Below are 24,809 nucleotides of genomic sequence, written 5' to 3' on the forward strand. Positions count from 1 at the left end.
TTTCTGAGCCCTCTGTTGCTGTTCCTCTTCAGTTTTCCCTGTGCAGGCTGGAGTCCTGCTTCGACGCGCACCGCGGTGCACCTGGCGTACGCCTCCCCCTGCAATGAGATGCAGTCCTAACCCATATTCTTCTGGCAGTTCCAGCAAATGCTCTCATGTGATTACACCAAGGAGGAGCAGAGGAGCTTCGGTTACCAACTGCAATCGGAAGAGGCTATCAAGAGCAGGGTCCAAGCCTGGCTACAGGAGGATTACAAACACCTGGAAACATAGACCCCCATGGTTTAACCCGCTGGCCTTGATGCTCAGCTGAAGGTGGCCCTTCATCCTCCTCTTCTGATGCCACAAGGCGAGGAAGGAAGTACGGGAGAGCGGCACAGGACGGCACCGGCCCACACCAGGTCCCTGCCAGACTCCTGCCCGAGGCTGCCCGCGTACATCCCGATCCATTTTTAGCGGCTGCGCAGCACGTACGGTCAGCACCAGCCACCTTCAAGCAGTCTTGCTCGAGCTAAAAGACAGCTTTATACCCTCTTGTGACAGAGCACTCGGATACCGACAGAGTCAGCCTCGGCTCCCTGCAGGCTGGGACCTCCTCCGGCTGGGCTTAAGCTGGAGTTGGGTGCTGTGATCCCGTTACGAATGTAGCCCTGCGGGGAAACCACGCGTGCCACTCCTCTGAAGCACAGCATTCTGATTTCCAAGATTATCCAGGCAGGTCGGGGTTCTCCCCCCTCTCCTGCCGCCCCTGCTCCCGCAAACGTCTCTGAGAAAGGGGTGCGATCACAGGCGTGCGCATCCCGCCGGCCGGGGCTGCGCCGGCCGGCACCGGGGAGCGCTCCCGCCGGATCCACGGCCTCCGCGCGGCCCGAGGGGACTCGCGGGGGCGGCGGAGTGACACCCCCCACCCCCCGTCACTCCCGCCTCCCCCTCCCCGAGCGGCCTCGCAGCCGCCCGCTCGGGTCGCCCCCCCGCCGCCTCGCCTCCGGCCGCCGCACGGCCCCGCGCCGGCCTCGCCCCGGCGGCCCCCGGGCGCTGCCGCCTCCCGCGCCCCCCGCGGGCCCCGGGGCCGCCCCCCGGCCCGGCCCCGAGCATGCTCAGTGCCGCCCTGACCTACTTTTTTTCCCCTGCCGGAGCCGGCAGCGGCGGAGCGGCGGGCAGCGCTGCGGCACGGCGCGGCACGGCACTGCGGCAGCGCCGCGCTCCGCCCGCCCCGGCCCCGGCCCCGGCCCCGGCCCCGGCCCCGGTATGGTGCTGCGCGGGGCGCGCTGAGGGGCACGGCGGCGGGCGCTGCCGCGGGGCGGCGGCGTGCGAGCGGGAGCAGCCGGCGGGCAGGTGAGCGGGCGCAGCGGGGGGCGCGGGCCCGCGGTTCCCCCGGCGGGCGGGCGGGCGGGCGGCGGTCCCGGGGAGGAGCTGCTCGCTGCCGCCGCCTCGACCGGCCGCGCCGCGCCGCCGGCACCTGCCGCGGCTGCCGGCGACCTGCGCGCCGGTCCTTGTGCGGCGGCGGCGGAGGTCCGCGGTCCCCCGCGGGGAGCCCCGGAGCGGGCGCGCTGCCCCGCCGCCGGCGGCCCCCGGGGAGCCTAGAGGTCCGGAGCACGGGGACGGTGGCCGAGCACGGCGAGCCTGGCAAGCCCGACGCTATGCTTCTCCCGCGGCGGCTGTCGCCCGGCAGCTCCCGGGGAGCCCGCCTTGGAGAGCGGTAAGCTATCCGCGCAACGGGAGCGGAGTAACGCTGCGTTCGGCGTGAAAGTTTAAGAGAGTAATTGAAATCAGCAGCGGGGCTTTTGCGGGGCAGTGCGCTTCTTTAGGCGAAAGAGCTAACGAGCCCGAAGCTTTTACTGGAGACCTTCAGCCGCCGCGCTCCGGCTGGAGCCGGCGGCCAGGATGCTCGCTGCTGTCCCGCTCTGGCGAGGAGGACGGGGCGGGGGGGGGGCACGGGTTCGGGGCAGAGACCTCCGCGGTGGGGCTGACTTCTTAAGAGAGCTTAAGGTGTGCCTCTTTGCATTTAAAATAAAGGCTACCTCTAGATATTTTGCTTTAATTACCCTTTTACTTCACAGGATAGTCTCATGAGGTAAAACTCAATTTCGGAAGTGCCCTGGGGGAACTACAGTCTAACAGCGCCAGAGCCAGAGCAGTCCTCAATAACTATCGAATACTGTCTCTTCACGGGGCAAATTCAAACAGCATAGGACGAGGGAGCCTAAGAGAACAGAGAGCGGGTTACTTTTCTGGTACCTTTATGTGGAGAGTCTTGTAAGAGACTACGCTTCCTCACAGTCCTCTTTCAGTTGTTAAATCTAAGTATCTCAGATGGAGCTTCCCTGATAACCCTGCTCCGGAAATAAAAGCACCGACTGTGTAAGCAAAGCTAAATACTAAATGTGGCCTCATTTGGTACTGTATTTGCCTGAAAGACTGTAAAGTTAGTTCAAGGGAAAAAAGACAAAGGAGTTAAAAGGGGGGGGGGGGGGGAAATGTAGCTTTTTAGTTGTTTAGAGCCATTACGTTTTGGAAGGTTTCTCTCTTCACTGCAGTAGGACAACATGCGGCAGATCTCTTTTCAATGGAGATGATGTTTGCATGGCAGGAATCTTTTGTCTGGCTTAGTGTGTACAGTTAGCAACAGCACCATTGATACACTTGTGGTTGGTGTAGTAGGAATCCTTTTTTATTAGAAAGCTTTCTCATTTAGACTGCAGGGTATCAACATCAGTTGATGTTGAGTGCAACTTACACGGCTGGAGTACACATTGTGCATCATTTTTTTGGAAGAATTTGAAGTTTTCAGAGGTCTAGACAAACACCAGAACATCCACCAAAAAAAAAAAAAAAAAAAAAAAAGGCTTTCTTCCTACTTTAATACAGTGATATGTGGTATTTGTCCAAAGCATGTGTCCCATCCTGAAAGCTTACAGATAAAATCAGTCCATCGTAAAACATTTAACACATGGTGGGCACGTAGCACTGAATTCTGAAGTGATCTCTATTGTACAACTCCATTTGCCTCCCTGCCCCATCCCCCTTGCCTCCCTGCAATTAGACAGGTCCTGCTCTAATATGGAGGAGGAGGAGGATGGAGTTGGCACAAGAACCTGGATAAAGTGTATTTGTCACTTTAACCAGGGAAAAAAAAAACCAAAACCAACCAACCGAAATATGCAAAGCCACCCCCATACAGTTTAGGAGAGGGTCACGTTTGTGACACAATGATATGGGTGCTGGGGTATGATTTAAATGGAACAAAACCAATCTCCATTTCAGTTCTTGCCCAGAAAGGTTTGGAATCTGGGAACTGGCATTTCTTTTATGGTTTAAGCTTCTTGCCAGTGTAAGGCATAACTGAGATATGGATGCAGTTTGTAACAGGGACAGTGTGCTTGCCAGGAGCTAAAGTAACCTGTACTGAGCTTTGCTAGCAGGGTCTTCTTTCACTGTCAGCAAGTTGCACCTTTACTAGAAGTTTTTGCAGCCATAAACGCTTATGATCCTACTTTGAGATATCCTGGACTACATTAATATGTCACCAGAAGACTGTGGTGTAAGACCAAGGTCCTGGATGCTTCCCAGAATTTTTTCATTCCTGCGATTCTTAGCTGCCATCCATCCACGCAGACATGTGTACCTTTGCAAACCTCTCTTCATAGTCTTAATTTGGTTATTTAGTTCTGTTAACTAAAAGAGTGGCATTTCTGATCCACATACAGGCCCATCTTAGAACTGTCATTTCCAAGACAGTGGAGATGCTGTTACTTTTCAACAGTTACTATGACTGAAATCATTTGTAGCAGCATTTTAGAGTAGCGTATGTTCTATCTGCCAGGAAGGCCACAAAGGGCAGACAAAACTTGTACCTATTTGTGTCAGGATAGAGGAATTCAAACAGATTTAGCGACTTTGATTTAGCTATCTAAGAAATTTTAGTAGTGGACTCTTTTATTTCAGAGTAAAAGTAATTACCATGAGTAACACCTGTTTATCAGAAATGAGGAACTCTGTACAGATAGTATGTAAATATCTTACTTTGGAAGGGGGCCACCACACGTGGAGGAATTACATTAAGAATAATCTACCTAGCCCAGACTTAACTTTTAATTGACATGATTCTGCCACTGAGAGTTTTATACAAAGAAAAGATTTCTGCTAATATTTTTAAGTCATGCAGGGCCAGGGCATGTATATGGCACTGCAACTGCGCTGCTAGCGTGTACAGTCATGTGTGCGTGACTTGCGTGGTACAGAGTCCTACCGACAATACTGGATGCTGAGAAAGGTATGTTACATTTTTCAATCCAACCTAGAAATAACTGGCACAAAATTATAGAGGTTCTGTAGCAAACTCTTGAGGGCTTCCAGCCAAATTATTGCATATACATGGCCTTATGTAGGCATGCTTGGAAAGGGCTAAATTGATCACATTTGTGTACAAGCAAGACTTAAGTTGTTGTGTGGTGCAGGGCAAGCTTCTTTGAATCCTGTCTGCTATCCCCTTTGTTATTTGTGGAGGAAGTAGGCGCAGGCACTTTTAACCTGAAATGATCCTTTTTCTATTGCAATCAGTCATGAATGGTTAGATTCCTTTAAATTCCCCCTCTGACAAGGCTAATCCTGTCCTAATCACAGCATCCACGTGTAACCTCTTTGCCCTGTATCCCAGAAACCAATGAATGGGAAAGCCAGTCATTAAGAATTATACCCATCTTGCAGTTCTATAGGGATAGAGAAGAATTAGTCATACTCAAATCTGTTTTCTCCTATATTTTTCTCTTTTATATTCCAACTAAAATGGGAGCCTTTTGTTAAAATACTATAATGAAAACTGTATCAGTGCATTGAAAACATTCTTTTATTCAAAGCACATACAGAATTTAGTTTAAACAGTAGAAGTCTTTAGCCGTGCAAAGCCCTTACTATCTTTGTTTAAACAAAACTTAATTTTTAATTTTATGTCTTGTTTGAACGTCCTGTATCTGGAATTCTTCTTCTTCATTTGGAAAAAGAAAACAATTAGATGTGCTTAAAGGACGGTTAGCTTTAGCAAACACAGCTCAAAAGAGGCGGTGGAGGGAAGTGAATCAGGCCCTGCTATGTTCTTAGCAGGGTCACATAAGCCATGCCAAGAGCATGTGAGATCTGTTGTATTTGCTGACTTTGGTATTCAAACTGTTGGCAGAATAATGCTTACAGAGTGCCGGTATAAATAAAAGATAAGAGGTGAGTAAAGAAAATGAAAGATATGTAGAACTTGGTGAGGCCAGGCAGCGCATATGTGGAAGCGTGGGAGACATTCTCTGTGCATCTTCTTTGTTCCTCCTTTCTCAACAAAGGGGACTTTTAAGCATTGATCCATCCGTGTTTACTGCAACAGCAAAACAGCAGCTATGCAGAAAGCTTGCAAGGAGTTAAGCAAGTATCTCTTAAAGCCATACAGATGTTTCTGGAATAATAGCTTTGTATACAAAACTGTATTCAGTGGTAATTGTGCAGCCTCCAAATAAATACAAATACTGAATAAATCTAGATAATCTACATAAATGAAGTATTTATTTGTAAGATTAAAAATTCTGTAAAGAATGCGTACCTAATCAGATATAAGCTGGGCCTTAAAAAGTCTCCACTACTGATAGTGTTGAATCTGCTTTATGATCTGGGTAGCTCCCAACTCAGTAGGACATTGCCACCACAGCATCACTCTTGATTAAAAACAGCAAGCTTCTCCACTAAATATAAAACTTTGCTTTTACTGCAGTCATTAAAATACCTCCAAGAAGGAACACTTAAATCACTCAGTCGTTATGAAAATGCACATATGAACTACAACTTATTTAATGAAAAATTAAGCATCCAAGTTGCCTGAATGTTTTTGTTACTTCAGTGTGATTTCGCAAAAAGTTGATTCAATACAGCAGAGATGCTGGGGTTACAGGAACTGCAACATCAGAAGGGAACTTTTCAGAGCTTTGGCATTCTTGAGGTGCTTTTAAATAATATCTCCAATAATTATCTACCGACAGCCTTCATCTATTCATTTTTAGGTTAATGGATTAGGGTCTCTGAGTATTCACTGATATGAGGGCAGTGCACATCAGACCATTCAAAGGCACAGTTAAATGAATGGGTCCATTCAAATATTCAAAGTGAAGGGGGTCTTAAAGTCTCTAGGATGCCATATGCTTGTTAGTTTTGCAATATTGAGACATGAAGTAGGATAAAGAGGAACAAAACTGAGGAGAAATTTACAGCAGAAATATTCTAAAACATTTAAACACTCATAAAGGCAACATGAAGAACTCCTTCATTGTACCATTGCTGAATAGAATGGCATGTGCTTCTTTCCCTACACCAAAAGTCTGGATAGGGCATTCATTTTCAATCATACATACAAAATGTGAAATCACCTTATTGCTTGGTGCTTTCTTGCTGCAGTTTATTGATACACTATGGAACCCGGAAACTAAGACAACTGAATCTTTACAGTTGTTAACTTTACTCTGGTATCCCTGACAGCGGTGGATGTGTTCAGAACAAAATAACTTTAGAAGATTCTCATTACAAATCTTACTCTGTTTCTGCCATTAATGGTAGAATAAGCTACGGCCCTTGAGTTTTCCATTTTCTTTCTTTTGTTATTTATCATTTGTCACCTTGCAAAACAAATTGAGAAGTGTTTGCCTGTAATAGCTTACCAGTGCTTACAAAACAAATTCATTTATAAGCTTCTTTATTATAATTTCTTTTAGTCAGGAGTCCTAGAAAAGGGCTCCAAGTTGCCATACTGACAGCCGTTCTTGTTCTCTGCCCGGGGCTGTACACTCAGAGGACAATGAATACACAGAAGACAGTTAAGTCCCCAAATTCTGCATAAAGCATCATAATCTATGATCCTGTGCAGGTAAATTATATACTGTCTCTTGAATCTTCCTAAATTGCCAGCCCTTATTTTATCTTGTGTCAAGAAATTGCAGTCTAGCCATTGTTAATCAAAAAACTTCCTTCTCTTTCCTCCTACTGCACCATCTTCCACCTCGGTTTCACTGAAACTTGTCTTGGTTTAGTGTTGAGAAGCAGTAAATACATATGCCTCAGCTGTCGTCTTTAAACCATTCAATATTGTGTATATTTTTAATAATATCTCTTCTTACTCATCTACCCTCTGAAGTCAGTAGTCTGAAAGGCTTATCTTAGTCTGTCTTTGAGTCTGACTTATTTCTGCTTTATTCTATTTCAAGATTTGATTCACCACAACTGACAATTCTGTAGCATCAAGAAGCCAGATCTATCAGCAGATAATAACCCATGAATTTTAGACTCTGACTATCTACATGTGGGAAAAACCCCAACATTCACTATTGCAGACACCCCAAATAAGTGATATTTCATTAGTTACCTAGGCTGAAAATAAGTCCTCTATGTATGATAAAGAGGACTTATCATTGTCCTTACTTATCATATAAGTATAATGGAGAAGGCCAAACAATTTTTGGGGGGACTGTAGTCAACACTCTCAGCCTATCTCATCATTCTAAAATACTGCTACTCAAAAATAAAAGGATTATGAAGGGGATCATGAAGGCAATTTCCCAGCATCCCATCTAGAAATTTTTAAGAGTAGCCGTATTTTTTTCACATTGACTTCTCCAAGGCAATTATTGTATTTGTGTTTCTTGAGTATGAGTGTTTCTTTAGGTTGGGAGGGACCTCTGGAGGCCATCTGATCCAACACCCTGCTCAAAGCAGGGCCAGTGTGGGCCAGTGTAGACCAGTTTGCTCAGACTGTGTCTAGTCAAGTTTTGAACATCTCAAAGGATGGAGATTCTACAGCCCCTCTGGGCAACCTGTTGCAGGGCTTGACTGACCTCCTGCTTAAATATTTATTCATAAATAGTCATAATTTCTGTTGTTGCAGCGTGTGTTGTCTCTTGTCCTTTCACTGCGCACCTCTGAGAGGAGCCTGGGCCTGTCTTCTCTATACTGTCCCATCAGGTGGCTGAAGGCAGCAAGTGTGACACCAAGTGGCTGAGCAAACGTGGCATGGCCGGGGCAGTACGACACAGCCCTGATAAGGAGTTTCTAAAGGATTCCCAAGCAGCTGAAAGCAGCTGAAGAGACTGAAGTGCACATAGTTGGGAGCTGCTGCCCAGTCGGGAAGCCCCAGTCTAGATGTGCAGAAGGAAGCTCTTCATCTTGCAAACATCGCCAGTGTGCAACCTATTCAACATAGCGAGGGAAGCAGAAAACCATGAAGTTATGAAGGACTGAAGTCCCCCCAAGGAAAATGAACAGAGCAGCTCTTTTGGAACCAAGCCTCAATATTTTGTTCCCTAGCAAATGACTAGAAAAATAAGTCAGAAAGTTTCTGCTAGTTGTGAATGAGTGACATTTCTCGTCATAGCTTAACCTTTTCAGTAGGTGGTTCTCACTCTTAAGTCCTGAACCATCAGTGAGCTTGTCGCCTTCCATGTGGCATAAGTCTCTTCCTTTGCATTCGTGTTCCAGTAAAACCTGTTAACTTTCAGTTTTGCCCACTCTGTAAAGGCATTGCCCATGGAAACTAGGAAGGGTAGTAAGTAGTTTTTAAATAATAAAGAATTAGCTTTGATTTTGTTTTGTAGTATCATCCTTAATACTTATTTATAGACAAATGAGAACTAGAATTAAAATAATTTCATTTTCTTGATCACTTACAAGCCAAGCAAGATAGCATTGGGATGTTAAAGCTATAGGAGCATAATTTATGCATTATACAATAAACTGGTTTCTTGTGCTTCACTTCTGAATTGAATAACCTCACAGTTAATAGGATTACACATTATTCCAAGAACAAGAACAGGCCAGTCTTACAGAAGTGAGCGAGCCAGGAAAAGGTATGCATCGCTGCCCTCCTTTTCTGTTCTTTTGTGCTCTGTCATCATGCTGTTCCGCACAAATGCAGTACTTATAAACATGGCCCCTCACCCACAGACATTTTCTTTGGTGGCAGTAATACTGGGAAGCAAACTCATCTATGACATGAAAAAATAAATGGTCAATCAGAACATGTCTCTGAGTGATTAATGTTCCCAGCCAGTCCGAGCTGTAAGTGTCTTCTGTTCAGACTGATGCTTAATTTTGGACAAGGAAGATTTAACCTCAGTTTTTGTCCCTGTTTCACATAGTTAGGATTAATACCACCACCCTGCAGCTGTGCTTGTTCTGGAGGACATTCCAGGGAACTTCTCTGGACAGAAATGCATAGAGAGCATGCTAGATCTCACTGTTGTGTCACTTAGAAGAAAAGCCTGTCGTAGTTCCCTCATGTGGCTCAAGTCTCGTGCAATTTTCCTTGAAAGTTAATCCCGTGAGCAGTAAATCTGTTACTTTCAGATTTTCAGTTTATACCATTTGGGTTGGGGAAGAAAAAAACCAAAACTATTTAATATAAGGACCACTGGCAACCATCTTTCAGTGGTAAATGTTGCTACAGATACAATACAGCAGGGCAAGTTATCTATATATATGTTCTAGATGCTGGAGGGGAGTTTGGGGGGTTCATCTGATTCCATCTTGGGAGGTAAGCCTGACCCTGACTACAACTTTGAGTGGAAAAGGTAGCTCAGAATAGCTGGGGGTGTTCTTTTTCCTTTTCACGCGCCACAGTTTTAAAATTAAAAAAAAAAAAAAGAAAAAAAAAAAAGTGTATGTAACCACATTAAATATATTATAAACTTTTACTTTTTATAAGTCTTTTACAGGTAGCTCGTGCTTTGGGGATGGGAGAAAGGAACGCTTATGTTCTTCCCATGACCAGAAATTTAACTTTTTGTTTATAGTGACCCTTTTGGGGCAAAAAATGCTCCCAGAGACTCAGTCTATTCCTACAGAGCAATACTCAAAATTGCAGATGTCCTCCTATATTAGTGTCCTGTGTTACTCTCAGTTGTGAGGAGTTATTACAGGAATCTTTGTTTTAGTCTAGTCAATCCAGTTTTGTCTGACTTCGGGTCAGATTAAAAGGTTACAGTTTTGGCCGCCTTCATCAGGTTTATCATGGGGCACAGCTAATTACTGCCTCTCATGGCCAAGAGCCAGGGCGACAGCACTGTACCCACTTCTCCAATATTCTGGATTCTCTTGCTTCTTTGCTAGAAGTGGGCAGACATCACTAGCAGTCCTTTTTCGGTTTCTTTAGCCTTCTCCCCATTAGTTGTGTGATTGAATCATAACACATTACATCACTTGTGTTTAACAAAGCAGCTGGATCCCAGGTTTGTTTTTCCTGATATTCTCAGGCTGCTATTGTGCTTATGGCAAAGCAGTAGGACAGAAACTCTCAGGAAATCTCCCTTTGCACCAGAGTGGTGTGAGCACATTTTCTACACTTTCAGTTCTCTCTCTCTGCTTCTTCCTGCTTTCCTAACCTGACTCTAGCATTTTTGGTCCTGCCTAAAAAGTTAGCAGAGGGTCCTGGACATGTAGGTCCCTGCATGGCCACCTTTTAACTTTCTTGTGTTAGGTAAGGCTGAGAAAACCTTCTTTGGTTTCTTCCATTTTTATTTTACTTCCCACTAGTAGTGCAGAAGGTGCATACCAAAGAAAAGATTCCCTATCACTTCCTAGTTGCCCTGGGAACATTTGTCTAAACTTACATCTTCAAACACCATTCTTCAGAGACATCTCTCCCTGACACCTTAAACATACTCAAGTGTCCATCAAGAGTACTTCCCTGGGTGGCATGTGAAAGCAGCAGCCACCATTTCCACCATTTCCAAACATTCTGCTTTAAACCTAGTGCCTGGTTATTCCTCATACTTGCCATCAAACTGTATTTATTTCAAACAGAAATGCATCTGCAGAGGTATTTAGTGTTTTTTTAATATTCTTCATTCTAGGAACATACATGGGAAAGTACATTCCCAGGAGTGACATGAATAGGTATGAATCTCCCACAGTAGACATAAATTATTAGGCTCTATTTCTTAAAATTTACTACAGTTATTTATGATTTAATTCTGTGCCAGAGTGAGGGAGTTGCTGTTATTTTCAGACAAGTAATTGGCCCTTTGACATGTTAAGAACCAGTCACATTTGTTATCACTACACAAAGGTACATGTTTTACTTTCATACGCTCTGTGTTAAACACAGGTAAACATACAGAATAGGCGCACCTTACATTGTTACTGCCATCACACGCTTTCCAAACATCCATCCACAACATCCCTGTGCTGTAGGGATTCAGTGGGCCACCAACTGCCTTTAGCTTCCCAATACACTGCAGTTCCTTCCATACAGGTTTTCTGTTCACCCATTGGGGTGATGCTATTTCATTTCCTTCTGGAATGCAAATTACTTTCCATGCTGAACACCTTTTTTGATTGCTACTGATCTTTCTGCATCGAAAAATATGGTAAGCTCAAATACAATAATAACAAGCCACGGCCAGTAATTAGCAACACAAAGCTTAATCAATTTATGTTGTTCTTTTGCCCTTCCCATTGTCTTAATCCAGCCAGTCTCTGTTCCTGCTCCCTTGCCAGGAAGTGTGACGTGTCTTTTGGCTTTTCTGTATGGTGCAGTGCAGATCTATAGCACTGTACAGAAACATTTTATAGGATGAATATGTGTAACCCTAAAGAATGGCTGTCTCCAAGGTTAATGGAGTAGTAGAAATGAGATGTAAATAGTTACTGAAGTGAATAGGCAGAACTGAAGGATTTTTTCCAGAGTGCGAATTCAGACAGGCTGTACCTATACAGAACTTCAGAAGCGCAGGCTGTACACACTTTGCATAATTGCAAGGGGATTTCTGAAGTCATTGTTTATATAGCTTTATATGACAAATGAAATTTGCATATTAATTTAAAGTTTAAAATTATCCTGGCTCTTCAAGACAAATATTTCCACATGCAATAATTAGAAAAACAGAGAAAAAAATGAGGGCAGGCTTGGAGTTGTGACAGGCATCCACACCATACATGCAACTTATCTAAGGGTACCATAGTTTGTCCTTTCAAGTAATGATTCATACTGCAAAACGGAGGAAACTATTTTGCTCTTTTAATAACAGTTGTATCTATTTGTATGAAATCAAGTTCATTGCTTTACAGAGAACAGGGGATGGAGAAGAAAACAACCTAAGTCAAATATTACCAGTGAAAGACTTTTTCAATAAAGAAGAAGAGAGGGAAGGGGATTCGTTGGTTGGTTGGTTTTGTTTTAGTGTTTCCTTTATATATGGAACTGACCTAACCTTGTCAGCAGTCATTTTCCATGCTAAGGTAGATGAGTTACCATGGTGTCAACCAAATCTTTTAATAAAATGTAAACAGTTTTGCAAGTGAAATGTTCATTAGGGGAAAGTCTGTTAGATTGTTACCTGTATTTGAATTCCAGGTTCTTCTAACTAATAAGTTTCACTAAGTTTCAATTATTTACTTCAAAAACACGAGTAAACCCACTGTAGTTAGATACTCTGAGGTGATTTTTAACATCATCTGTGGCCCTTACACGCTGAGTGAAATTTTCAAAGGTGCTCATTTTGAGACCAACATTGTGCCCTCAGTCAGTACTGAATGCCAGTTGTGTTCACTGGGAGCATAATGAGGCCAATAGAGAGCACATTTGTAACCCCCCCCCTCCTCTGTCTACAAACTGAAATCACTGTTTAAGAAAAGGCTCATTGTAGATGATTAGTTGAGGGAAAACGTAGTGAGAGTGTGCAAAAAGTATACAGGCAAAATGCTTAATGCCACATAAGGAATGGAAAAGTCCCAACCCCATTTGTATCTCAGAGAAACCTTACCCATAATTATGTCACTAGTGAGTATTTTTCTTTCTAAATCTGCTCTAAAAAATGACACTGAAATTACTTTATCAAGTACTTTTAAGAATATTCTTCCATGCTATGTTTTACCTCGGAAAACTTAAAAAAAATGCAGTAGCTTAAGAAAAGTGAATGTTCTAAGATGTTTTGCTGTTATGTGCTGTTGCATTTGGACAAAATTGTGTATATTAAGGATTCCAACATCAGCTCCAAAAACCTTTCCCAGAGCAGTTCTTTTTTACACCATGTTCCACAATTCACCTAAGACCATACACGTGACAGAGTTGCAGCACTGAGCTGGTAGTGACAGCTTTAACATGCTGTACCTTTGTTTTTCCTGTTGATTTTGCAAATGTGGAAAAAAAAAGAAAAAATCTGTAGAACTTTTGGCGTAAAACTGTAGCTGCTGCTGTAGCTAAATTGCTGCTAAGTGTCTAGGTGATAAAAGCCTTCTCCCACGCCTGCCACTCTGAACAACACTATTGTCAGGAAAATGTATGCATCTTTTTCCAGTAAGAATAAGGACTGTGATAACATTAGCATTTAGACAAGTCACTGAGCTGATGATTGTGAAATGCATTAATGGATGCGTCACTATTTTAAAAGAGCACATCTAATGGATTGTTTATACATACCATCTCATTTTACTTATTTATTTATTTCATAGGATATTTTAAACTTAAAATTGCACAGATCAAAGTAGAACTCTCCTGTGACTTCCTCACCTCAAGGGCCTGTGTTCAACAGAACCGATCCCAGTTCCCAGCCAGTTGCGTATACTGCTGAAGGAAAATGAACATACTGAACAGCCACCACTTTTTGTACTTTCTGCCTACCACACGCCTTGTCATCTTATTAGCAGCTTTGACAACTGCTAAGGATGTGACTAACAGCACTTTCAACCACACTGACATGAAGGTGGGATCTGTGCCTGTGGTGATCTCCCGCATCGACCATGTTATAGTCAAGGAGGGGAGCAGTGCCTTGATCGACTGCAATGTCCAAGGTAGTCCTAGTCCACATTACAGATGGTACAATTCCAACGGCCACCTTCTCCAAGAGGAGGAGAATAAAGGTAAGATGTTAGTATTCTCACTGAGGTAGCCTGTCCAGAGACACTTCTGATTTCAGCAGGTTGAGTAATAACCTGAATTTAAAGGCCTGATGGTGGTATTTTCCTGTGTGAAAATATATGAAAACCCAGTGGCAGTCATAAACTCGTTGAACGCACCTTGGAAGAAAACTGTTAACGTTTTTTTTAATGTGTTATTTATAGCAACACATAGCAAGCCGAAGCACTTAACAGAAGGTGTAGACAGGCTTCTTTTCATTGGAAGACCAGGTTTGATCCTATTTCCCATTCTGTCCTCTGGCACCAAAAAAAGACTAAAAAAGCTATTTTCCAACTCGAGGGAGGATTCTCTTGACATATGCGAATAGTTTGTTGGCATGAATTCAACACAGCTAACTCCCTGATATATCTGCTGTCTTTATGCATAGTGCCATGGGAGTGTGAGAAACAGGAGATGCCCTGAATGACCAACAGAAAAACCTATATAGGGCAGCAGTCAGAAGGACAAGCCAAGTTTGAGCCTTCCTGGCTTTAGTTAAGACTCTTCAGTTGCATTTGCCAGAGACCTTAATTATACATGAGCTTGTTTTCCTTAAACGGAAGGGTTGGGTGATAATCCTAGTTATACTTCTAGGGAACGTTTCAGGGGGGATGAAGGGTGGTTTGCTCATGTAATCCTTCCATACTGACTGCTTTGCTCACAGCATGATGAAATAAAGCCTTAGTTATTCATACTAAATGCAAGATAGCTTGCTAACTAATAGCTGACCAGAGGGAGAACTCTGCTATGACGGGAGTAATGATTGACCCAGGTGAATGTGCAACAGCATAGTGTATCTGTAAAAGCTTACTGCATAACTGGTTATATTTTACATTACAGTATTTTATCATTTTCTGATTAAAGCTAGAGAAAGGAACTACTTGAGCTAGTTAGCAGAATTTCAGATATAATTTGTGCAGTCATGACAACATACTGTGATTAGTGCACTAGACTGTTTTACTAAGGCTCACTAACAGAAATTTTCCCCTTTAGTTAGGCATCTAACTTTAGGTCTTTGTATAGTCAACTGAGAGAGGTAGCCACTAACGTGAATATTTAGGTAGATGAGCAAAGACTTTGACCAAACCAGTAAAAATTGCAGATGTAGTATTAAGACAACATCACTTTAACTTAGACTTTCCACAGTGCACTTCCTCCTTTAAGAAACTGACTGTCCTCCTGTAAGAAATGTTTCCTAGCACAAGACCTTTCTTTAGGATGTATACAGTTATGTTGATTATGGCATTGAATTGTTAATCAAAACCTAGCAATGATACCTTTTCTTGTCATTGTTTTCTCCTTAGGCTTATTCTATCTGCCAGGTTCCACTGGCACAGACGCGGTCATTGAGTCACAGTTCAATGCCATTATGTCATTTAAAATAGCTGGAGCCAGGACACATCAGCAAGGCGACTTGTCATGTTACAATTAATAAAGACCTACTTTGCCAACATTGCAATTCAAAGAAATACGGAGCAGCCAATACTCTGTACTTTTTTCTTATTCTAGAGGTGGAGAAAGAAGTGTCATCTGTTACAGATGCTGACATTTCCTCTGTAATAGAGTTTTCCTCTGAATTTGCCTAACTTTAGCAGATTGAGGTGATTTTTTTTATGGGAAGGTCTGCTTTAGACTGAGCTTTTTATTTATTCTATATTTTTTTAATTTCAGGCAAAGTGATTCAGCTGTTTTCAAGAATTAAGCTAGGGCAAAAAATAGTGTTTCAGCTAAGTTAAAAATTCTAAGAAAGAGGATAAAAAGATGTAATTAAGAACTGTCCGTACAGGAACTGAGGCAGGGGTCTTGTGGGAATACTTTCTACATAGGCTTCTACTGGAGATAATGTAAAAAAAACAATTTAGATAAGCCATGTTTAATTAGAAAAACTTTCAAAATGGTAAAAGCCCATAACTACTCTGAATTAAAGGCTTTTTTTGCCTAATGAGTTTCAGAATTGTCCACAGATCCTTCCTTGAAAGAAATAAAGTAAAAAATTAGAATAATCTTTTTAACAATGAAAGAACTTCCATGAAAAAGATAAAATAAATGCAGAAGCAAGGTATATACCAACCTGTGGCAGGACTACAATCCTTGTCTTGTGATTCACATGCATTGCATGGGCGTTTTGCGCTGGTTTAGTCCTCTAATTACAGATTCTGTGTCTTTGCTCAGCTACCTTAATAAACTTAAATTGCAGCTACGTTAGGTTAGGTTTAAGGAAAAACAATATTCTGATAGTAAAGATAGGTGAACACCTGAAATTGGAAGGTTATTGAAATTCCATTACTGCCTTCAGCAGATACCTGTCAGAAATGGCTTGGGATTGTGTTACATTGATTGAAGACAGTTGAGTCTGCCTCTGAGAAGCAGTATGTACTAGATGATCTTGTTGACTTACATCAGCCTATGTCATTGTTTTAAAAGAAAATCTTCTGTATGACATCTCCCTGTATGAAGTGTTCAGAAGGCACAGAGGCACTCCTACAGTTTCTGGCTGTTCCCTCCACCATGTCAACCCTTCCAGGGGTGGGTTTACATGAAGGAAAGGATTGACACCAGGCTTTCCTGTTGGAGTTGAATCATGGTTTTTATAACAAAGTTGCAATTTAATAAGTCATATCACACTGAATAAAGTAAAAAATACACATCCTCAGTTCTTAAATAGTAGTGGTATTTGAATAAAAACAAAGCTTACTTGGGGAACTAAAAATCTAATTCATTACCAATATATAATGGCAAACACAGTAACCAGCTGAATCTTGAATCATTTTAGCAGTGATAGGAGCACTGGATTTTAACATGTTGTTTCAAACTCAGTTTAATAGCTAAATTGCTCTGCTGTGCCAGGTTCAAAGGATATGAAATGTACATGTACAATTACATGTAGTGACCAAAGATATTAATTATATTACACTGATAGAAATGACTTCTTTTAAAAGTAAAAGAAGTTCCATCATGGTGCGTAGGAGTTCATACTGACAAAAAAGATGTTCGCTTACTTGGTCATGGCTCTTCTCTTTCCCATCATCCATCTTACTCCTCCTGTCCTATCTCCCTTTTTTTAAAATCATACTTCAAAATTAGATTCTGAACACCTCAGAGGCCACGCAGTTTAATATATGATGTCTGAAATTTTAGGGGTTTTAAAGTTTACATTAACAGAATTATATGAGATACTGTAACAAAACACCAAAAATAACTCAACTGTAAGAAAATGCATTGTCAGGGAACGAAACTAGGGAGGACTTAGTAGGTTTTTCTGCCTCACAATCCCATTGTTACTGTTCTTTGAGGAAGTGTGGCATGTGTTTGGGAGGCTTTCTGGAGTAAGTAGTCCTACCTTTGTAACTCAGCTGACCATAAGATTGTGATAGATGTCATGCATATTAACATTTTTTTATGAGACTCTTTTAGGGCATGATCTGATTATTCACAGTTGATGTCAGGGATTTGATAGTAACACAGCTAGGATCTTGGGGACAGACGGGCCTTTGTGATGGTAAATTCTTTGTCTCCTTCTGAACAGTATTTCCTTCTTCCAAAATCTGAAGCCAGTTTGACAAAGCTGATTTTTAAGACTACGCTGATCGTGTGAACAAAATACTTCTAACTAAGTTACTCTGTCTCCTCTCCAGCAGGAAAATGGTGGTTTCTTGACAATGGGCTACTAAACATTACCAGCGTGTCTTTTGAAGACAGAGGTAAATACACGTGTGTCGCATCTAATACATATGGCAGTGTTAACAATACTGTGACGCTGAGGGTTGTTTTTACCTCCGGTGATATGGGAATCTATTACATGATTGTCTGCCTTGTAGCTTTTACCATTGTTATGATACTGAACATTACTCGGTTATGTATGATGAGCAGTCATCTGAAGAAAACAGAGAAAGCAATCAATGAATTCTTCAGAACAGAAGGGGCAGAGAAACTCCAGAAAGCCTTTGAGATTGCAAAGCGTATCCCAATTATCACTTCGGCCAAAACGCTCGAGCTTGCCAAAGTAACCCAGTTCAAGACCATGGAATTTGCTCGCTATATTGAAGAGCTTGCTCGGAGTGTACCTTTGCCACCTCTCATCATGAACTGCAGGACTATAATGGAAGAAATTATGGAGGTTGTCGGTCTGGAGGAGCAAGGACAGAATTTCGTACGGCAGACAGCAGAAGGCCAGGAAACCACTGATACAGATGAGCTGTATATGATTCCGAATGCTTTGAAGCGTAGTGACTCTCCCACAGCTGACTCTGACGCATCGTCACTGCACGAGCCACCTCAACAGATTGCAATAAAAGTGTCAGTTCACCCATTGTCCAAAAAGGACTGCATGGACGGTCAGTCACAAGAAAGCATGCAGTTGGACACCAAGGAAGAAGACACTCCTCAAACACCAGCACTTCCTGCAGAGCCCCCTCCTGAGCCTTCTGCTGAACTCAGTTCTGATGACACAGCATTGGCAAATGACAAAAATACATGCATTATATACGAAAGCCATGTATGATAGTTACTCCTGAATCTATGCATAGCAGGAAAATCAGGTGGAGCTCTTTTAAATATACATATTATACTTGCCGCTAAGCCTTACCTGGAGACTATCATAGCAAAAGCATGTATGTGGATTATTTGGCACTTTCTTCTCAGTTTGACTTTAGTTTACCATGATGTATGGCAGAGTAATTGCTATTACATTAATATTAATTGCTCTTTTCGATTAGGAGTATTTCCAAGAAACATTTACCTCAGCAATTTCTAGGTTGGAGCCACCCGTAGTGGCCTCCTGGAAGTCATTGGTAGTCTTTGATGTAGGACACTTGAACTTACTAAACATAAAACTGGTTTTCATTTTCCTCCTTCACCCTCGTTATTTCCATCTATTGCATTTTTGCAAATATTATCTTGTGAATTTGAAATATTGCCCAAGAGGCAGCACTCCAGTAGCCAAATAAAATCCTAATAGATCCCATTTACAAAGCCTGTTTGCTCAGCTGCATTGTGATTTAGAGGGCTATTAAAGAAAGTTAAAATGTTTCCATTTCATTTGAGACCACACTGCTTAGGCACATGGGAAATAGCTTTCCCTTTTCCATGGAATGAAGATGCCAATAACTGTTTTTTTCACATCAAGAAACAACTTTGAGGTGTATTTTGCAGATGGGAAAGCCCATAAACATCTTACAGAAAGTTCCAGTCCAACAGCCCTGCAGAGGTTTTTTGAATATATTTGACCATTTTTTACTTTGCCAGAAGTTTATATGGAAAACAGCAGCAAATATGCAAGATGTCTTGTTTTGTAGTAATTTGGTAGGAGTAAGTATGCGCTACCTTACCAGAAGGTACACAGGTTCCTTAACAGTCCTGCAAATGCCCGTAATCAGCTGATGACAAGGCTGAAACGGCAGAAGAGCCTTTTATTGGGATTCCCAATTTTGTGCAGATTCATATTCTGAAGATCAATCCTAAATTCATCTATAGGCATAAGGTTGAGAGTGTTTCATCCAAACTAAAAAAAAATAAAAAATAATTATAATCAAGTGTCCTGGGAAATTACAATGACGATCACACAAACTATTTACTGTGTTATAATTGCTTTGGTATTTTAAGAACCTCCTACCTATGTAGGATGTTCACTGCTTGAGTACATGTGACTCTACCCCAGTAAAGCTTTAATGATCACAGCGATTGTGGCATTAAAAAGGATCAACGTTTATGCCAGGAGATGCCAGGGGTGGAAGGGAAGTGATAATTTCTATTGCAGACAGACAATAAAAGGACCTTCTCCGGAGTGAGTCTGGAAAGAAAGCACTTACAAGGAGGAATTTGTGTAGGATTAATAGCATATTACTTAGTTACCTGACACACATTTAATTTGGAACTAATGAACAACCTATCACCTTGCAGTTTTTAATAAGGACTGTAAGTATAGATACTCAGAATAAATCTGGAATCAAGTATATTGCAGAAAAAGAAGTCACTTAGGTCTATGGGGAAACAATGTGTGGATGGCTCTCTGGACATTTTATTGATGTAGCCACATCTACATAAGGTGTCCACTGGAGGCAATCAGGTATATTAACTGCACAGGTAATTGAGACCAAACAAAGTCAATGTTGCAGCTGTCTAAAAAAACCCTTGATAATGAACTGAGGTCTTGTGTCAACTTCCTCATGTTAAAGTGCAGAGCTTCCCTAGCAGTGTAATACAGGAACACCCCATGACTTATGGAGGTGATGCAGAGAAGGCTCCATATCCATTCTATGGTTATAAAAAAAATACATGTTTAATAATGGACTTCAGATTTTACGACCAACTTGTGAAAATGACAGCGTTTAGTTGCCTAATATTTGTTTGTGTTCACCACAGTGGCAGGCATCTATATAAAATGCATTTGCACATGCTCAAAAGGAAACATGCAAGGGCAAAGTCCCTTTAGGAATGTGGCTGGAAATATTTTAGTTTCCAGCAAAGCAATATAAATCTAGAACACAGGGTAGATTAAGAGAATACCATAAAGAACCTCAATTCTGACCAGTGCGATTGAAAATACTACTGATGTAAACTGTTAACTTCCTGTCTGAGTCCTAAGTACATTTCTGTTTAGTGTTCACATCAGTTTTTCAAGTTACTTAATTTGCTTCTGGTGTGAAAAAGGACAAGGGCAGAAACAAAAGCAAGCAGGAACTTGCACTAAATTCTTTTAATTCACCTTAACCTCCTGAAAAGAAGGGGATATTGATTTTTCTGCCTGTCCAGCATTTACAAACAATGCTCATGCATTCTAAAATTACCTGCCTGGTGCCCAGCTAAGATTACACAGATGAGCAAGGATGTTCTCCTTGAAAGCATAAAAATAACTTCTAAACTACACTTTAAAAAAAAAAAAAAAAGAGTTTCAAAATTATTTATTAAACTACAGTATTTTAACTTTAATTGTTTTTTAATTATGAACTTTTTAGAGTAGAGACCAGACCCCTTCATGTATTCATGTGGTGATTGGTACCAGGCAGTTCTGATCCTGATTGCTGCCCTCAGACTGGCCTCCAGCCTGTTTATTATTTATTTATTGAGAAACATTTGAGAACAAATAATCCCCATGGTTTTCTTCAGTATCTCTGTGTAAGCTTCCTTGAAGATACAGATTATGGTTTTTTCCAAAGGTTGCCCACAAAGAGCATGTATCTGAAGTACACACAAACGTACATTGCAAACCATGTATGAGCGACAGCTATTTGGATGAGATGCATGTTAGTAGGTGTAGTGCTGAATTCCTGCTGTTGCAAGGTCAAAGGGAACTTTGACTTTGCTGGAGCTGGACTCACTCACAGCTGAGAGGTCACAGGTAGGACTGGTCCAGCCAGTCTGCTATAAATTCTTTGGACATTTAGCTTTGTGGTATTATCAGAATAAAAGCAAAACAGCACTGTATCTGAAGAAAATACAGATTGTAATGGTTCTGATTTATGGGGTTTTTTCTGTTTTCATGTATGCTGCTCAGTATCTTTATGTATCCATTATATAACACCTGTAAGCCTAAAGCTTTTTACGTGCTTTGAGGCACTTCCTTTGTGGGAGATAGATGGGAAGCAAGACCCAAACCCTTCTTTCCTGTTCCAAACTTTCTGGCTGTGCTGTTATAAAGTAAACAATTCTGTTTGGCAGTATTTCTTAGGGAATGGCTATTTTATGGTGCGAGAACATAATCAACAAGTATAAAATTAATGATATGGCTCTAAGAAAACATTAACATTTGCACTGTCGTGTATTTTCATGCACCTTAAGCACTTCAGGGACATTAGAGTGATTTGCTCCCTTCATTGGACTATGCACATCTTTTGTTACATTGTTCTGTTTATTATATCACCAAACACTAATGGTTCTTAAAACACTCAGAGTCTAGAAAATCCAGTCCAACTGTATTTGTGTTCTAAAAGCATAAGAAACACCAAGCCAGGCTTAGAAGGGAAGAGAGATTTGCAGGATATATTTACATGATTTTAAAATATTTTTGCCAAAACTTCATGAAATGTGACTAGATTTCTGCAGCACAAGAAATCACTGTTGGATTTGAATTTCACACTTATTGTTCTTTTTTCACTAAATGTAAGAGCATATTAATCAGACCACTTGAACATAGTACTCACTATCTACTTAACATTTTCTTTCTGAGTAGCATTGGTTTACTGATGATACTTCTTTGCTCTCTGATTTGAATATGCTAGTGATCAAACCTACCCTTGAGTCATATTTTGAGATTGTCATTTAAAAAACTTTAGAAGCACCCATAGATCAGCATTTTGATTCAGATTTATTGGTATTAGGAAAGGCACAGCAGTTCACTCCTGTGCTTAAAAATTACTGTATAATCATAAGACTTGCAGAATGGCATATACAGGCAGATGTTGATTTTTTTTTAAATCAGTGCCTGTTTTATTCTAATGTACATACTATGTCAGTTCCTTGATTTGCAGTTACCCTTTGACAAAAGTACTGTAACTTATAACCAGGGCTTTCTAATGTTCAATTTGGTTCAGATCAACTAATTCTGGAAAGTGTTAGCAGTGTCAAATTTTAGAAGTTCTCATGGAATATCTTGGCAGCATGCTATTTTAAGAGTTGGCCTCTTAAGAATGCCATACTTAGTGGGACAACTGAAAGCTTCTTAGATGCAAAGGAAATGCTTGCACTAAAGTATCTTAACTTATATTTCATTTATTATGAAATCCTTTTTGATCTTACAAGAAATGTAAGAAAGACAAATATGAATGTGTTCTTTTGAGAAGCAATTACTGTATTTTGATTTAAATAACTGTTATGATTTTATAGTTTACAGCCGTAAACCACAAAGAGACCAGTTCATGCTGAAGTGGCAAAATGAAATGTGATCCAGCTTGTAAATTGATCATTGTTTCAATAAAGAATTTGCACAGAGTATGCTGAGTTTGTACACGCTCAACAAGATGGTAATTTCCTAGTAAGAGTATGCCATGGCTCCAGTTCAAGTGTAAGTGAACTATCTCCCTCATTGTACATCTGCTAATATTCCAGAAACTTTGATCAGGAGAAGGAGTTGTTTACCTAGAAAGGAAGTTTAAATAAAACTCTGAAAGGGAGCTGTTGTCATTATTCAGAATATAGACCCAATTGTTAGTCCGTGTTGTTATCAATAGCCTAGATTGCTCATGTATGTAGCATCTTCTCTTTGGAAGTGTGTCAGCGCTTCCACATGTAATCCAAAGGACTTTTTTGTCTGGTGTTTCCCCTCTGAGCCCTGTCATGGGGCCTTGCAAAAAGTCTTGCTGCTGTTTCAGAGTTGGGGCCAATGAAGTAAATGTCTTTTCTCCCAGAGCCACCCTAGTACCAATACAAAATAGAAGTGTGGGTTGCCATACCCACCCCCATTCCTTCATCCACCCTAAAAGGATGAAGTGAAATGGCTTTCCTGTCCCACAGCAGTTGGACTATATCATGCCCTACCAGTCTTCAGCAGGACTTAGTTGAAGCAAACACTGTAATACCTTGTCCTGGCTCTGCTGGTGCTACACAACTAGCAGCCAGTGGCAGTCACTGACAGAGATGGAGTGGGGGGGACTTGCCCTTTCACACATGAAAGATTTGCTCTTGCCAGCTGCCAGTTCTAAGCTGAAAAACACAGCCAATAGCAGGAAAACAATAGCTATTTCATGTTTTAACTCTTCTGTTTGAAAGAGTGCTGCAATTTTGAAAAATATTTTCAGAAACATTTTTATTCAACAGTTTCAGTTGAGTTAATGGGGCTGAGACATCCACAATTTATCTACAAATACCTATGAAAAATAGTGAAGGGGTCACAAACTGATCATAAAAATGGAATACATATGGCTAGAACCATATGCTATTTTATTGTTTCAGCCTGGGACCCTTTCTTGCAATGGGGGCAGTTTGACATGCTGTGACTTTTTTTTATATGGAACAGCATCACTTCAGGATGCTCCCCTCCAGCATGCTGAACTCCTCCAACAGCTTTGTTGGAGCATTTTTCAGGAAGGCAAGGTACCACCAACCAGTTGGTCCCAGCGAGCTACGCTCCTGAAGACTGTGAAACAGGCTGCCCCAGCCCCAGTGCTTCTTACGATGAGATGTTTATCATGTGGAGGAGACTGCCTTACATCAGTACTATAGAGGCACTCCAAAACTAAAAGCTGCCGGTGGGTAGTAACTCCACAGAGACAAAGATGGGGACAGTGGGAGGTCTCTGCTCTCCTACTAAGATGAGCCAGGGAAAGCTGGTGCATAGCTCAGGGCTAGTACCCCAGATATTTGCAGGGCTACAGCACCACTTTCCCACAGGACTGGATATTTCCTAGCCCACATCCTGCACTAGTGCCTGGAATAACCATTTCTTCCATCTCTTCCTCTCTCCGTCCTACCTTCCTGTGCTTTTTTCTGTCCCCACCAGCTCCACAGTGCTACTTCTCAAATGAGAAAAGAGTGAAATTAGTGGTCAGGACAAGTGTTTCTGCACTCCAGGCACCTCTGTGCCAAACTGACCTTTCATAAGTCCCAAAATGGACTTCTTTTTTTTTCCCAGCTGTACCAGGCTTTAATTCTATGTCCTATATTTAGCTTTCTGGCTCCCAGGCCCAAAGTGAGTCATTATACTCTTACAGTAAAGGCTGACTCGTGAATCCATGGTATCATGTATAAGTCTGTAAATTGGTCAAAGACAGTAATATAAACTGAAGCTAAGTTACCAATTTCTTAGTCAAAATCCGAATGTATGTCAGCAAACAATAAATTCGGCAGACTTAGGACACTCAGGTTATGTAACGAGAAGCTATTTCATACTGCAGCAAGAAAGAGAAAAAATAACATCCAGCCTTGTATAGCGTGGAGAATACATGTACAACCTTGCTTATGATTG

At 41.5% G+C, this 24,809-nt stretch overlaps 1 protein-coding gene across 5 annotated transcripts; it reads left to right on the top strand.

Moving 5' to 3' along the window:
- Positions 1-1,261: 1,261 nt before the first annotated feature.
- On the top strand, positions 1,262-22,838 carry MFAP3L (microfibril associated protein 3 like). 5 transcript variants are annotated; one of them, XM_049791126.1, is made up of 4 exons: positions 1,262-1,335; positions 6,741-6,892; positions 13,468-13,875; positions 17,548-22,838. In XM_049791126.1, exons 3-4 carry the CDS (start codon positions 13,593-13,595, stop codon positions 18,411-18,413), a joined length of 1,149 nt encoding a protein of 382 aa, XP_049647083.1. In that variant the 5' UTR covers positions 1,262-1,335; positions 6,741-6,892; positions 13,468-13,592; the 3' UTR covers positions 18,414-22,838. The 5 variants fall into 5 exon arrangements, with proteins under 5 accessions (XP_049647083.1, XP_049647093.1, XP_049647075.1 ...); XM_049791111.1 differs by lacking the exon at positions 1,262-1,335 and adding an exon at positions 3,294-4,273; XM_049791136.1 differs by lacking the exon at positions 6,741-6,892 and having other exon boundaries at positions 1,283-1,335.
- The last annotated feature ends 1,971 nt before the right edge of the window (positions 22,839-24,809 follow it).

The sequence above is a fragment of the Accipiter gentilis genome, chromosome 3 (assembly GCF_929443795.1).
Source record: "Accipiter gentilis chromosome 3, bAccGen1.1, whole genome shotgun sequence".
In the NCBI taxonomy this organism is placed as follows: Eukaryota; Metazoa; Chordata; class Aves; order Accipitriformes; family Accipitridae; genus Astur; species Astur gentilis.

Bases quoted from the DNA above. Each gene is read 5' to 3' on its own strand.
- MFAP3L (XM_049791126.1), top strand. From the start codon at position 13,593: ATGAACATACTGAACAGCCACCACTTTTTGTACTTTCTGCCTACCACA. The intron at 13,876-17,547 runs GTAAGATGTTAG...TCTCCTCTCCAG, and splicing joins CCAAGAGGAGGAGAATAAAG to CAGGAAAATGGTGGTTTCTT.